Here is a 15558-nt window from a genome sequence, read left to right on the forward strand (position 1 = left end):
TTTTGATGATTCACTTAGGTAACGCTAGCGAAAACGTACAAGCATACCGAATTTCAAGTTTTTAAATTTCAATTCTAAGTACGTAAAACATAAGATTATAGGCCCCAAAAAAGGCCCATTTAAATAACATAGGAAAATTCTTCATCCTCTCTTTAGACCCCCTAAAAATTAAAAATATTCACTTTTGTGAATTTTCCTGTGGGTTAATTTCGGAAACCTACAATCATGCCAAATTTAATCATTGTAGCCCTACAGGAAGTGCTCTCATGTAGTTTTATATATAGTTAGGAAATGTCTCATTCTTTTTCTTTATACACATTCTCCACACATTCGGCAGGTTTCATCTGCCGCAAGTAGAGTAGGTTTCTGAACAGTTCGATAACGTCTGTCAAAAATTATTTTGTACGTGTAACAACGTAGATCTGGTATTTTTTTCTTCCGTACTCACATGAGTTTTAGGATGCAACGCGAGAGGTCAAGAGTAAATTGTACCGCATACGCAGAGATTTAAACCTCATGGCTTTAAACTCCGAACAACTAAATCAAAGGTATCCTGATGAAATGTCATATTGGGGCGCCAGTTATCGCCTTTATGTAATTAAGTGACTTTAGCTTGGCCGTATGGAGTGTTGCTGCAAGAGGCTGAGTGGTCGTTCCGCAGATCGTCGCTCGCTTGTCATGATTTGTCAGTGGTCTATCGGTGATGTATTTGATAGGAGGCAGATGATTACTATGATAGACGTGCCCCCGCGACCCACCGGGAGCGTCTGGACAAATTGACCATTCAGGCCGCCTTTACTAACATGTCGGCGACTCAGTGCAGTCAGTCATGTGTGTACACGAATCCTAAACAATATATTAAGACAGATCTACTTTCCCACATTTCTTTCGCATGATTGCTCCTGACACCTGTTCATTGCCGAGATCCTCTTCAATAATGTTTGGAGAGACTGTAGTGGCGAGACAAATTAAGAGCGGTGCTACATTTTAACGATGAATGAATTTATGATAACATACCCTAGACAAACATTTAGCATCTATACAATCAGTTGCCTGCCGGAAGACCTGTTTGTGTGGCCTTATTATGAACACTATGCTTATGAACACCTTGAATAACATATTAGGATGTTTCCCAGAGAACATGGGGGGCGCGGTGGCTCAGTGGTAGAGCGTTCACATCCGGTGCTTGGGGTCCCTGGTTCGATCCCAGCTCGCGCCGTATGGACTTTGTGGTGGACAAACACCGTGCTCGTGGGTTTTCTCGGGGTTCTCCCGTTTCCTCCCACTTTCTTCATTCCACCATTTCCCTCATTTCTCATTATCACCGTCTCCTTTAGCCTAACCGGCATAACCGTGGGACGTTAAACTTAAAGATTTCATTTCATTTTTTTTTTTCATAGAGAACATGCTTGGATAACTACCACTTACTTTCGCTTTTTATACGAACTTTGGGCAAGATTTATGAATTTCCACTGTGTGTCCTTAAATGCAGTTCCATCAGTGTATTTTGTAATCGTTAGAGATTTGACAGTTTGGACCATATACAGTTTGGACAGTTTGAATATTGTCTGATACATAATATTTTGTAACATTTTTTTTTATAACAGTAGGGGGTATAGTGGCTCAGTGTAGAGCCCTTACCTCACGTATGTGGGGTCACTGATTCGAATCCCGGCCAAGTAAATTTGTGGTAAACATCATGTCCCTGGGTTTCCTCGGGGTACTCTTGTTTCCTCGCACATTATCATTCCACCAATTCTTCTATCATCATTCACTTGCCTTAATCATCGTCTCCTTAGCCTAAAAGGTATAATTGTGGGACGTTAAAGATTTCATTTCATTTTCATTTTTATAACAGTATGTAAAGCAATTGTTATGCTTGTACAAAAGTGAATTTCTCCCTATATATAATTTTGATCACCTCCGAGTGGATAAGAGCTGTTTCCATGCTCACTTTTGTATGATTTCAAAAATGTAAAAGTAGTACTGTACGTGGTTAATGCACAAGGTTTTTTTTTTTTTTTTTTTTTTTTTTTTTTTTTTTTAAATACTTTATCTGACGGAATACGCTTTTGAACGTGACGATAGTTGATTCCACTATAGATTGTTCCTGTGGTTATGAGAGTCATTTATGCTGAACGAATCAGTGTAGTATCTGCAAACTGCTTCCGTTATCAGACTACTTCAAAACAAAGTACAGACAGTTAGTCATCAGTAGCGATGGTCAAGCAAATAGATAGCATAGCTTCTTTGTCAACAAGGTTTCGTCACTGCGACTGCAAGTTCAAGCAAACATCCTTAACTTTGTTCCAGTAGATTACATAATAGAAACAGATTGTCATATGAATCACACGTACCTTCACAACTAAAGTCCAGGACACTCAAGGGCAAAAAGTATAGATAGGTACTGTTACGAATGTAGGTTCTTCATCGTTTGTTTAAAGCATCCAACTCTTCTGTGTCTGAAAATAGTTTCGTATCATGAATCGCAGGGAATAGTGGCTCAGTAGTGGAGTGCTCAACTACGATGCAGAGGATCACTGGTTCGATCCAAGCCCATGTGAGTTTCTAGACAGGATTGTTCCTTTGTTTTTTTAGCTGTTTCTTCCACTGTCTCATTCCACCAATTCTTACTTCATCATTTAATTGAAATTGCCCGTTTCTTTTATCTTGCAGGGCATGCCCGTGGAACAGATAAATTAAACATTTTATGTCACAACTGAAGGAAAATACAATATTAACAATGATAGAGTGCTCTGGTGTGATTGTAGACATTTTCTGTAATGTGTGAATTCCTTAAATCGAGTAGTTTCAGTTACGTCCAGGAAGAAGAAATTGTTACAAACATGACACCCGGTTGAGATTTGAGATCTGTGCAGTATTAATTCTGTTTACAATAGTCAGAATGAATGTTTCTAACAAAGGTATTTATAACCACGTGAGAACCAACTGGAGTAATTTTTTCGTGTACAAAAGCTGTGTGAATTCGTCCCTTATTTTGATTTGATTTGAAAAAAGTATTCACATATTCTCCGGGTAAATCAGTGGCAGCTTTTATGGGAACTCATATCAGTAAATGTTCAAATGTTATCGTTACGTAAGAGAATAAAGCTTATGTAGTGTACTAATTCTTCTATACAATTTCCTGAAACTGTGTAAAACTTTCTTCCCTTAGTCTGTAGTGATAAAATTTATTTTATTTATATATTATTATTATTATTATTTTACTAATGTGACTTGTCTCAAGAACAGCCACTGGCAGTAAACAGTGACTTTACAGCAGAGTCGGTTAGACTTACGGCAGTCATCTCCAACTGTTCGAGTTATGACGTAGGAGTGCGGAAGCAGTGAAACGCGATGAGAAAAAAGAGGGGAGAGAATGAAGTAGGAGAACAAGTGACGGCAGTGTACATGGAGTTATTGATCCAGAATAGTAGGCCTGCAAAACCATCGATGATCATGTTCGCCTACCATCAGTGTCCTTTATCAACGTCAGATTAACTGTCAGACGCTCCCTCCCTCTCCGAGAAGCAAATTGTAACGTCACAGAGCATTCAGTTGGAAATGACTGGCTTAGGGGAGTAAATTAGGCCATTATTTGTTGAGACTATTAGAAAAGAAAATTTCATCTAATTTCGTTTTGTTTTTCATGACTGATTTTAATGATTTCATCTTTTCCACTAGGACCAGTCAACATCACTTGATTATGCCTGGAAAATCAACAGGTAGGAATAGGCATTCCGCTCGCAAACGTAGACACCGTAATAAGATGGCAGCAGAAAATGCAGTATCAGACATGGAAAAAGAAGACGTTTTAGAATCTTTTGGGGAAGAAAGATGCCAGCTACTGGATGGAATGCCATCATCGAAGTTGACCGTACGTCATAGCAATAGGGACGATGCTGAAAATGTATGGTCAATTGCATTGCAAGTGTTTATTCCATTCCTGGTTGCTGGACTCGGCATGGTTGGTGCTGGCGTATTACTTGATGTCGTCCAGGTAGGATATATTATTGTATCTTTATATACCCTGTAAATAAACATAATGTAATTAAAACACTAAGGTAAAGAAAGGAATCTAGTGTAACAGGATGGTGGGTAGTATTACTTACATCAAAAATAAACTTATAATTTGGAATATTTGAAAGTATATGCCTTTTTAGTTTAAAACATTGGGTATGCAAGTGCCACCAGAAATACTGGTACTGACTGACTGTACAAGAATTCGTTCGTCACTGTACAAGATATAGTCTCCCTCGTACAGTAGATTTTTAAAAATGTACACACACACTTCCATGTACCTGAAAAGATTAAATTTATCAACGGCCAGTCATTGCTACTTTAATAACGTTATTACAAGACTTCCTGGTAAAATTCGAGAGTTATTTCGTTTGTGTTAAAGCTGTCAAGAAAACGCTGAAGCAGTGGAAAGTTAGTATATGCGATTGAAGAGTACAGAAGGGTGTTTTTCAATCACACTAACATATGGCATCTGTGTGCAGGAATTATCGAAAGATGCGTAAGTATGAATTCATTGCTCGATCAGGTTTTGATATGTATACATAAACACAAAAGTAAAAAAAAAAAAAAAAAAAAAAAAAAAGAAAAGAAAAAAAGTATGGTACGCACGTAGAGAATAGCTAACATCCTTCAAATAGTTCTCCACGACATCCACGCGGTGAGGAGAAAAGCGTTGAATACTGTCGGCTGTGTGAGATCCGTCAATATCTAACATCTTGCAACGCGTTCCCAATAATAATAATAATAATAATAATAATAATAATAATAATGGTTATCGTGGGAGACTATTTGAAGAGTATTTGCTACCGTACGTGCTATAACTTTCTTTGTACTTTTGTATTTACTTGTATTGAAACCTAAGCAGTAATAAGTGCTTTTGATTGCCCATTACCGTTACCTCACAGACGCTTCTATCTGTTCGTGGCATTGAAAAGTACCTCCCTGTAGCCTTCAAACGCATATAGTGCATTTACTTTGCTGCAGCTGTTTTTAGCGAGTGTTGCCAATTTGGGGGAAAAGTCGCTAAATGCAGGGAATTCGACTTCCAAGATTGCGACAAAAAAACAAAAACAAAATCTGCGATTTGCGACTTTTTGGTGATTTTTAAATGACGATTTAGCGACTTTTCTTTGACAGCAACTTGTTCATCTCTAATTAAGCAGTTCGAAACAAGTCTTGATATTTTTATTTGTTTCTTTTAATCAAGACGACGAGTTAATTTCTAGCGATGACGAGTTAGCCAGACCTACAGCGTGACTGTTCTTCTACACACTCGCCTCGTTTCCTGTTATCCCTTGCTCTCTAACGGAGAACAATCCCAACATTTAATCTCTTTTACTTTACACAGCTTCCGTTAAGAACCACAAATAATATACCATTAATAGCAAGAAATTTAGTTGTATTTAGCGTAAAGTGAAGTAAGCGTTAGATTTTTTTTTTTCTTGTAGATTTCTGACTTTTGTGTATTTTTAAAATTTTAAAAATAAAACCTAAAAAAACAAACATTTAATATTACTAATCTGTATTATACTTTCGAACAGATATATTGCCGAAACTGCTTCAATACATCAGGTAACGTTTCTGATTAATGCAACGATTGATTGTAGAAACTGGGACTCATAGTAATAAGTTTTTGCTTTGGTCATATTTTATTTTTGTTTAAGATATACGTAGTTGCAAAGCTAGAATGACCAGTACTTTTAAAAAATCGTATAAAGATGTCGGAAATATTAAGGATCTAATTTTTTTAGCGACTTTCCATCCCAAATTGGACATTTTGTGTGAACGTTTTCGAAACACTGCTTTGGTGGCTGTAGCTCAGTTGCCATGATTTATGAAATTATAGTTTACAGTTTTAACAGAAGAGTTCCAAAAGTAAAAGCAGTTTTATTATTATTATTTATCTATTTACGTGAATACGTAGGTTTCTAAAATGTGACTCTATTGGAAATGGATTTATATATATATATATATATATATATATATATATATATATAGCTTTTAACTGCGCAACTAAGAGATTTAGTAGAAAAAGGGAGTTAAACGTAATGGGCATTGGTGAGAATGGTAGTATGAAGGATGATTGATGATGATTGATGTCTTGGTGAAATTAGGTCTGATACCAAACGGAAAAGAGAATCTAATAAACATGGATATAAATCCTTCAGTTTAGAAGCTGGAGTCTATAACGTTATTGTTGGTGATAAGTTTAAAAGCTACAATTTGGTCAAAAAGGAAATTGACGTACTAATGGCTGTTAATCGTAGAACAAAGAAAAGTAACTTTATCTAATCAACTTGTCAAAAATTTTGGCAAGAATTGATTGTATGAATACAATTTCAGTTCTTTAGCGCTTAGCCGTCGTTGGTACAGCAATTCGTTTCGGAGTTAAGTCTTTTTGAAATTGTCAATAAAATTCATAGTAAAGTTTTTATTTTTTCCTGAAACCTTGAAATTTGATACGTTATGGATCAACCTATATAGAAAAAAAAGAAAAGAAAAGAAAGAGCAAACCTTGAGGATCGGGAAGAGGAACAGAGAAACGTCGGATTTCTGAGATACGATAAATTAAATTTCAACGATTGCAAACAGGTAAGGGATACTGTCAATGATAAAAGAGATCGGAAGATCTATGACGAGACGCTGCTTCCTAGTGGTTCGCGACGAGTTGCTATGACAGTTATGACTCATCCCGTAAGTTCATTGAAGTTTGAGTAGATTTTAATATAAAGAAGAAATAATTCTAGTATGTCTGAAACGTCTATAGCTTACAGGAAACTATGACTTCTAATACTAATTTTATAAGCTTTCGTACTTTTAACATTGAGTTCTTATAAAGGTTTATAATTATTACTGTTAGTTAAGATAAGATCACAGGCTGACCTTAATGCTAGACATTATCAACAATTACTGGTTTGAAATCTAAGTTTCCATATATATATATATATATATATTTTCTCAGACGAATTCTACTCGTTATTGAAAACACATTTGTTCTGCAGAACTTGTTTAAATGATAGATTAATATTGCATATTTCGCCTGCAATTGTTTTATCTTTGAGATTTTTAAGAGCCACAGCTAAAGATTGTTTGGTTTGAAGTTAAACACTCCGTGTGACACTAAGGCTATCTGAAACCTAGACATAACTTAACGTAGAATCCGACCCATATGATCTTCCAATTTTGTAATTTTCATATTTCATTATTTGTTTTTTCCCTATGAGAAAAACTCAGCAATACAAAGGGAAATTATGCTGTCCAGAATTTTCGTAAAATATTTAAAATATTGGTATCATCAGAGATAAGAAGTGATTAAAACCTAAGACATTAAATTTTCAGAGGAACTAACAGCCATTCGTTTCGAAGTTAAGGCTTTTTGAAATCCGTACTATACAGATTTCACTTTGATTAATTCTTTATTATTTTAAATTTCAGCATTGGCCTGTGTTCGAAGTTGTGTCAGAAGTTTTTATATTAGTACCAGCGTTGTTAGGCTTAAAGGGTAACCTGGAGATGACGCTGGCGTCTAGACTTTCTACACACGCAAATTTAGGTTACATGGATAGTCCAAAAGAGCAGTGGAGTATGATATTTGGCAACTTGTCACTAATCCAGGTAAGAAAACATTGTCTTCGCATTTAATGACTCTTTGATTGCAAGAAATGATAAATCAATCTTATTTCAAGTGAAATCAGAGGAAACAACTTTAAATGTTGCATACGTTTTCTCTCAGATGCATATGTAAAAATATAAAGGTCATCATAATGCAACGGTAAGATTAGGGGTAACTGCATTCACACAAAAAGAGCAATATACCACTCGAATCATTTAATTGATTCGGTGCGCTGTTAATAACATGTTATAAAATATGCAACGCGTTTGAATAGAATTAGAATCAAACGTAAGTTAAGTATTAATACGCTATTCACAGTTTATAATTTAAAGAGCAACTGCACTGCATTTTTATGTTGATAAAATTTGAAGTTTTTCAAGTATAATTTACACGGAAAACAATTATAATTACATGGAAAACAGTATGATTCTTTATAGCGATAACTTAAGTTTACGTGGATGCAAAAAGCAAATTGTATATAAAAGAGTAAATCCACTCACTGATTCACGCATCAACATATCTCAGAAACTACTAGGCTTAGAATCTTCAGTATTGTGGAAATATTCGCCTTTCACCCTAGGCTGTAGATAAGACGGAATTTTGCGAAATGCCTATTTTAAGCGGGTTGAATGGTTTTTCGGCCGTTCTCCAGATCTCCGAAACTATTAGGCTTGCAAAATCGTAAAATTCTGTACAAATATTTTCCTTGGATCCTCTGTAGATAATATAGTGTTCTGTGCAATGGGTGTCCTGAGGAAAAGGTTGCATAATTTTTTGCATTCATCACTTCTTCGAAATTTTAATGAGTAGAACTTGGAAATTTTGTATAGATGATGTACTTACACCCGAGGCGGAAATATAGCGAGGTTATCGGAATTTGCATATCCTAAGGGGGACTGAAACTTATATATATTTATGTTCACCCGATTTCCAAAACTATAGTACGTTGAACCTTGAAATTTTGGATAAATGTTCGTGCATCCTAGGCTGCAAATAAGGCAAGGTTTTGAGAATTGCGTATCCTAAGGAGGGATGAGGGCTTATTTTATTTGTGTGTGTGTATCTGTGTTCGTCAGATCTCCGAAACTATAAGATGTAGAATCTTAAAATTTTGTATAAATATTCTTCTAACATCCTAGACTGTAAATAAGATAAGGTTTTAAATATTATATATCCTAGGAAGGATGGAGGCGTATATGATTTTCGTCGCTCACCAGATCTTCGAAACTGTAAGGCGTAGAACCTTGAAATTTTATATAAATGTTTTCCTTGCACTCTAGTCTGTAAATAAGGTGAAATTTTGGGAATTACATATCTTAAGAGGAGATGGGGACTTATTAAATTGTTTTTATTTACTTAGTTTATTTTTTAAAATTATTTTTTGGCGTGTTCACTTGCATTTAATATTGAAGACTAAAGAGGAATGAAATATAGTGAGCGGAAGAGATGAAAAATTTTGTTCGCGGTTACACGCGGAGGTATACGCTAGTATATAATGAAAGAAGTGTATGAAATACATGCTTGTACTCGGAAAATATTTTGACAATAATAACACTGGTAACAGAGTGAAAGAGCATTCAGAATGTGTAATTTATGGATTCTCAAAATACAAATAACAAATGATTCTAGTCAGATAAACAAATAATTTGACGTTGAAGGTCATTGGAATTCCAATTTTTGCGCCCCGAGACCACTTCTTCTGTAGAACCCATTGAAGCATTAAGTATGCATGAAAGACGTAAACATTAGTTTACATGAGCAGAATTATGTTTACATATGCATTTAGCAAGATTATGACTCACGCTACATTATTGCGCAGAATATCTTCCGTGGCACCAAGAGCGGGTATATTGGAGGGAAGAATAATCTGTGAATCATTGACAAAAGACGCTTGTGCATGGAATCAATGATAAATAATTACGTGTCTGACGCCGATCTGAAAAGAGGTATATTCTATCCGTATTTATCCGCGGTCCATTCTGAGAGAAAATGAAATGAAATCTTTCAGTTTAACGTCCTATGATTATGCCCGCTAGAGTAAGGAAGACGATGATTAAAGCAAGTGAATGATGATGGAAGAATTGGTAGAGTGAGAAAGTGGGAAGAAACGAGAGTACCCCGAGAAAACCCAGGGACCCTACGCACCAGAGATAAGCGCTCTACCACTGAGCCACCGTCCCCCTCCACTTTGAGAGAGCTGGCGGCTTACTTCTATCTTGTGGAAAGTAAATTTGATAATTTTCCTATATATCGTTTAAAATATGCTGTGTTCTTAAGAACAACATTTACTTGCCTACAGCATAGGTCAATACGAACCCTAGACTTTTCTAATCGAGCATATATGGAACTAGGTGGGGCGACGTAATCTTAGTCGCATACATTCACCGGCACCTTCTTTCCTGAATTTACTTATTCAGGTTGACAGAAGATAATGAGACATTCTAGAACAAGTTTTTAAAGTACCTCTATTCAGTCCAGACTAGAAGCTTCCATTGCAACACGTAGTGGCTATAACACACCTCATTAATGAAGTTAATTTTCTTATATACCTTCACGTAAGCAGCGTGTATCTTGTGATGAAACAAATTCTCTTGCTAATCATTTCTTTTGATATATATATATATATATATATATATATATATATATATATATATATATATATATATTGCAAAGTATATGGACTTCTTGGCTTTGATTATTCTTTATGGGAGTTGTTTTTCCCACTATTTACTACAGCATTAGAGAGGCTAAAAAGTCTATATTTCTGTTTATAGTTATACGTATATTGCTCTACATGAGTGTAGTGAGTTTAAAAAATGCGTACATATACAGGGTAGACCACTTATCGTGTTACACCCTTGTAACTTTAAAACTAATGAACAAAACATGCTAAAATTTCGTACCGTGAAAATATCAGCAGAGGGACATTGTTTGGCGTACTCTGTGATACCAGAAGGTTAACATTCTTGTCAACTCAACAAAAATAAATAAATAAATTATATATATATATATATATATATATATATATATATATATATATATATATATATATATATATATATATATAATATGTAAAACGGAAATGTACAGTACAATACCACACTTGCCATGTAGTGTTGCAAACTAAGAATACTACAGTGTCACAAACATCGAAAACAACTCAATTTTGGAGGATTCTACAACAGTAATAAGGCAAGTAAGACGGACGGGGTAATGCACAGCCAAAGTACCTTAATGTCGAATACTACAATTATCATATGACAATTTTTAACAAGTAGAAGGTAAGTTGAAAGGAATTGAATTAAATATTTGACTTTTTTCGAAAAAGTGTTTAGATAAGTATCACATCGAATTACGTAGATGGTTTCCAGTAGGCATAAAGATCATAATGCCGGTTACAGCAATGTGATATCTTGAACCATTTAAGAGATATGAAAAAATGTAAAATTTAATATATTGTTTAAAATGGCATATTTGTGTGAACTTTTTAAAACAATTTTTGACTTACTTGCTTTATAACATTACAAGAGTACATTTTGAAAGGTGTAATTACAATAATTTCTGGAATCAATATAATTTTAAGTGATTCTCCAGAACGATGTGAGATATTGAATTGCTGTAAAGGCATTGTGATTTTCACATCTATTGAAAACCATCTATACAATTGGACTAGGTACTTATCTAAGCGGCTTTTCGAAATAAAGGCTTTTGAAAAAAGTCAGATTTTCAGTCCCTTGTAACTTCGTTCGAATTCATTCGAAATCCGTCATATCATGATCATAGTATTAGACACGAAAGTACCTTAGATGTACATTGCCTCGTGTGTCTCATTTGCGTTGGTTGTTTGTGATACTGTAGCATCTTTAGTTTGCAACACTGAATAATAAGTATAACATTGTACATTTTCGTTTAAAATGCAGATTTGAAATATAATAGCCTGATGTAGCTGTTTGAGAAAATACAACTTTGTTGGATTGACAATATTGTTAACCTATGGTGTCACAGAATATGCCAAACAATGCCCCCAACCGATATTTGCATGGTACAAAATTTCGGCGTTTTTGTTCTAGTTTAAAAGTTACAAAGGCTTATCAAGGTAAATAGTCCACCCCGTATACATACATATATTGGTAGATTAGTAGAAGTTTAGCGTTCCGTTTAAAACCGAGGCTGTACGAAATGGGGCGTATATCTTAACATGAGACCCAGACTACATGAACTTCTATTTACCGCAGCAAATGTGCGTATGCTAACCGTACAACCACAAGAGATGGATAGATACGTAATTGGATTTTTTATATACATTTTACAGTGTCAAGCAATCGTCGTTGGATTCTTAGCGTCCTTAGCTGCTGTTGTGATGGGTTGGGTACCAGAAGGAAAATTCGAAATTAGTCATGGGCTTCTGTTGTGTGCGAGTAGTCTGGTTACTGCATCACTGGCAAGCTTTATACTGGGTAAGTAGAAGTCAAAATCGAAAGTTGGAAATATTAACATTTTTTTTTTTTTTTTTTTTTTTTTTGTATTTTTTATTACTAATTTTGTCCATTGATGGAACTGTATTAAACAGTAACTCTTAAGTCAGTCAAAAGTCTTACGCTTGACAAAAAAAAAAAAAAAAAAAAAAAAAAATCTTGTTGGTGGGTTTGAACGGAAAGCTGTTAAAGGAGAAGATTATCAGCTAAATGTGCATAGTAATTTACTGCGTAAAAACAAGACATTGTTATGTTGGACATAGCTCTCAAAAAATGATCGTGTTTATTTAATTTAAAACTTAGTTCTTTACCTTTCATTTCATGGTATTTGAATTTTCATCAAAATCAGAATTATACCTAATTTTCGAGTTCCAATTAATTTACTTAGAACAACGTTTCTGATTTTTCACTTATTTTTTTTTTTTTATTATTATTATTATAGTTTCAGGGTAATTATGATGAAACACAGTTTTGTAAATTCCTGTACTTTTAACAATTTCAACAAGGTTATGAAGTAATGAACATAAGAATGTCGTTAACTTACATAAGAATGTAGCACCGTAACTCCAACCAAGAAAATGGATGGAACAGATGTAACACTATTTTAATCAAGCACATAATTGTGTTGTAAACATCCTTGAAAATATGTGTCAAATCTCTCTGATAATTGTAGTGTGCGAATATGTTCCATATTTAACGCTTTCGCTCATGTATCATACAATTTTGTACGTCTGTGTTTTCCCTATATTTTTGTCGTAGTGTAAACATTTTCTGTTCGGATATTTTTATTCACTTTTTGCCCTTTATTTGATTTTTCTTTTTTAAAATGTGGGTCGTAAGGACAATACAGGGTTGTTCATTAATAATTCATCGGGTTTTAATGTGAAACTAGCCTGTGGCTAGTTCAAGTGAAATATGTCGGAAAATTATTAATACAATACATTTGTGCTAATAATAATAATAAAAAAAAAGTTTTAAAGTTTAATTTCTGATATTCGAAATCTTGGCTCGTGGCGACGGATTTCAGCACAAGAGTAGTTTCCAAATTGGAGTCAATGCAGCAGAAAGGATTCTGTGTTTTGGAATACGAGAAGACTTTCCCGTTGTTATTATTCAGCGTGCATTCTTTAAACAGTTTGTAAGTGCACCACTAGGTCACCAAAGCATTGTGAGATGATATCGACAGTTTAAGGACACTAACTGCAAGACTAACATGTAACGATAAAAGCACAGATGTTCAAGCGTTTGTGATAAAACAGTGGAGCGCATGTGAAGCGAACCAGACTAGCACGTAGATGCGTGCCGTGTGACAAAAGAAAGCCACATCGAGCATTTGTATCAGTATATCTGAAACTTCGACCGTTTTTGTATATCTTCATGTATCATTCGTTATTATGTGTGTTACATGTTTTTGCTTTTTTAATACAGCCCTTTCAAACCCAATGAATCATTTATCACCTTGTATATAGCGTACATGATCTAGAGAGCTCATCCAATCTGATCAAATTTGGCAAGGGACAGACGTATACTTGTGAAATATTTCCTGTGTAGTTCTTTGATTCCTGAGTTATATTGTCTGTCAGATTTGGGGTTTGGATTTAGCAAATTTTCAAAAAAAAAAAAAAAAAAAAAGTACATAAAAGAAACCATTTAAGCGTTAATTTAAACTAAATAAATCAATGTGTACTTATAATAGAGATTCGCCAAAATAAATTAAGAATAGATTTCTGTGCAATCCTGTCTCATTACCAGTTCATATTTGAATATATCGTCCGAGCATTTGCCTGGTGGAACTGGGGAGAAACTTAAGGAAACCTCAGTTAGGATGGACTTCCATCGGATTCGAACCCGGAACAATTACCAAACAAGGACGCTAGTAACCACTAGCGTACACCTGTTTGATAGAACATACTGACGTAAAACCAATTGTTGTTCTAGGGTGTGAATTAATATGTCGATCACGCAGAGTACTGTGTTCATTTCCCTTCTTTCACTGAAAAATTCCTTTTCTTGAAGAGAAAGAAACTATCAAAAGTTGGATACTTCGTCAGGCACCCCCATAATTGTACTCCTCCGATAAGTTGGTGAGCGAATTTGCTCAGGCAGCTGCCAAAAATATGAGGAATAAATTATCGTCATATCAGTGGTTCTGCTTCATACTTGTGACATCATATCAAGTAGCTCGATTGGAGCGGGTGCATAACGCAATTATGATAATTATAAATTGTAACTATAGCTTTTAAATCTCTCCTGATAGTTGAAGGATAATCAGTAACATCATAGTACCTTAAAAATTTTTGAGAAATTATCTTCATGACTACGTATTCACAAAAGTATCTAAATAATAGAAATATCTAATATTAAATGCTATAAGTTGCAATATTGAGTCTCAAATTCAAATATAAAATAGGCATTTTTTTTCCATTTCAAGTAGTTTCGTGTTAAGTGAAAATCCTTTATAATGTAGTCGATAAGGTGGCCCGAGTTTGATCCCCAGTGGGGAGGAGAAATTTTTCTAATTTTTCAATGTCCTCTAAGGTTCACCCAGTCTTTGAGTCTTTGTGAAATTGGTATCTAGGGCAACCTAGACAAGTAAAGGTGGCCAAAGCGTGGTTCTAACTATGTCATTTCAGTGTGTGCCCTGGCCCGTGACCCCATTAGGCCTGTTCCGTATGATGGCCGGCCTTTATATTTACATGTCAAATGAAAAATATTAAATAATCAACCAGGAAGGAGTTCGTACAACACTGCTAGAGCTTCCATATTATTCCTCACGATGAAACTGAATAGTTAGTAAATATAGATGGTATATCCTCGAACATTGTTGTTTGGATGAAGAATACAAACTGGTAGGGACATGGGTGGATATAAATTATACACGTTGACTGGTTGTTTATATATATCTGTCTGGGCAACATTTTCGAGCAGTGAACGGGTGCGTTGTTTTCTAGGAGGCGGACACCTTTTGAAAATTAAGGAAAAAAGAAAATAATCTCGTCTCATTCGGCACAGAACATAAACCATTATAACTTCCGTGTAGTAGATCTTTTGCTTCGAAAGTTACTGGAAGCATACAATGCCAAAAATAATAGAAGTGTGTCATAATTCACTCACCCATTATTGTGCCAATAATTGACATATACTTTGTTTCAGGTATAATTATGGTTGCTGTTATTGTGGTATCGAGGCACTATAAAATTAATCCTGATAACGTTGCAACACCAATAGCAGCCAGTTTGGGAGATCTCACTACCTTAGCATTGTTGTCATGGATTGCATCGTTCCTGTATGATGCAATAGGTAAGCTATGAAACAAAAATGCATGCATCAACTGATTTTTCCTCAACATTTTTTTTCTTTTTCCTATAGGTAAAATTACATTCGAATTGGAAAAAAATGGAATTGTGTGACTAAGCCGCGATAGAACTCTTGTCTCCGGATTACCATTCC

The 15558-nt window shown here is 34.9% G+C and overlaps 1 protein-coding gene across 6 annotated transcripts in view; it reads left to right on the top strand.

Moving 5' to 3' along the window:
• Window positions 1–15558, top strand: part of LOC145688119 (solute carrier family 41 member 1-like) — a 120264-nt gene that overhangs the window by 82684 nt on the left and 22022 nt on the right. For 4 of the 6 annotated variants that reach the window (XM_081761879.1, XM_081761884.1, XM_081761880.1 and 1 more), the window contains 4 exons: window positions 3685–4000; window positions 7456–7635; window positions 11946–12090; window positions 15262–15408. In XM_081761879.1, coding sequence (XP_081618005.1) covers window positions 3707–4000; window positions 7456–7635; window positions 11946–12090; window positions 15262–15408 — 766 coding nt within the window. In that variant the 5' untranslated portion in view covers window positions 3685–3706. Of the gene's footprint in view, window positions 1–2340; window positions 2561–2676; window positions 2925–3684; window positions 4001–7455; window positions 7636–11945; window positions 12091–15261; window positions 15409–15558 lie in introns of those variants that run through there. The other 2 variants (XM_081761883.1, XM_081761878.1) reach the window with 2 other exon arrangements.

This window comes from Thermobia domestica, chromosome 6 (assembly GCF_964235325.1).
Source record: "Thermobia domestica chromosome 6, izTheDome1.hap1.1, whole genome shotgun sequence".
Classification (NCBI taxonomy): Eukaryota; Metazoa; Arthropoda; class Insecta; order Zygentoma; family Lepismatidae; genus Thermobia; species Thermobia domestica.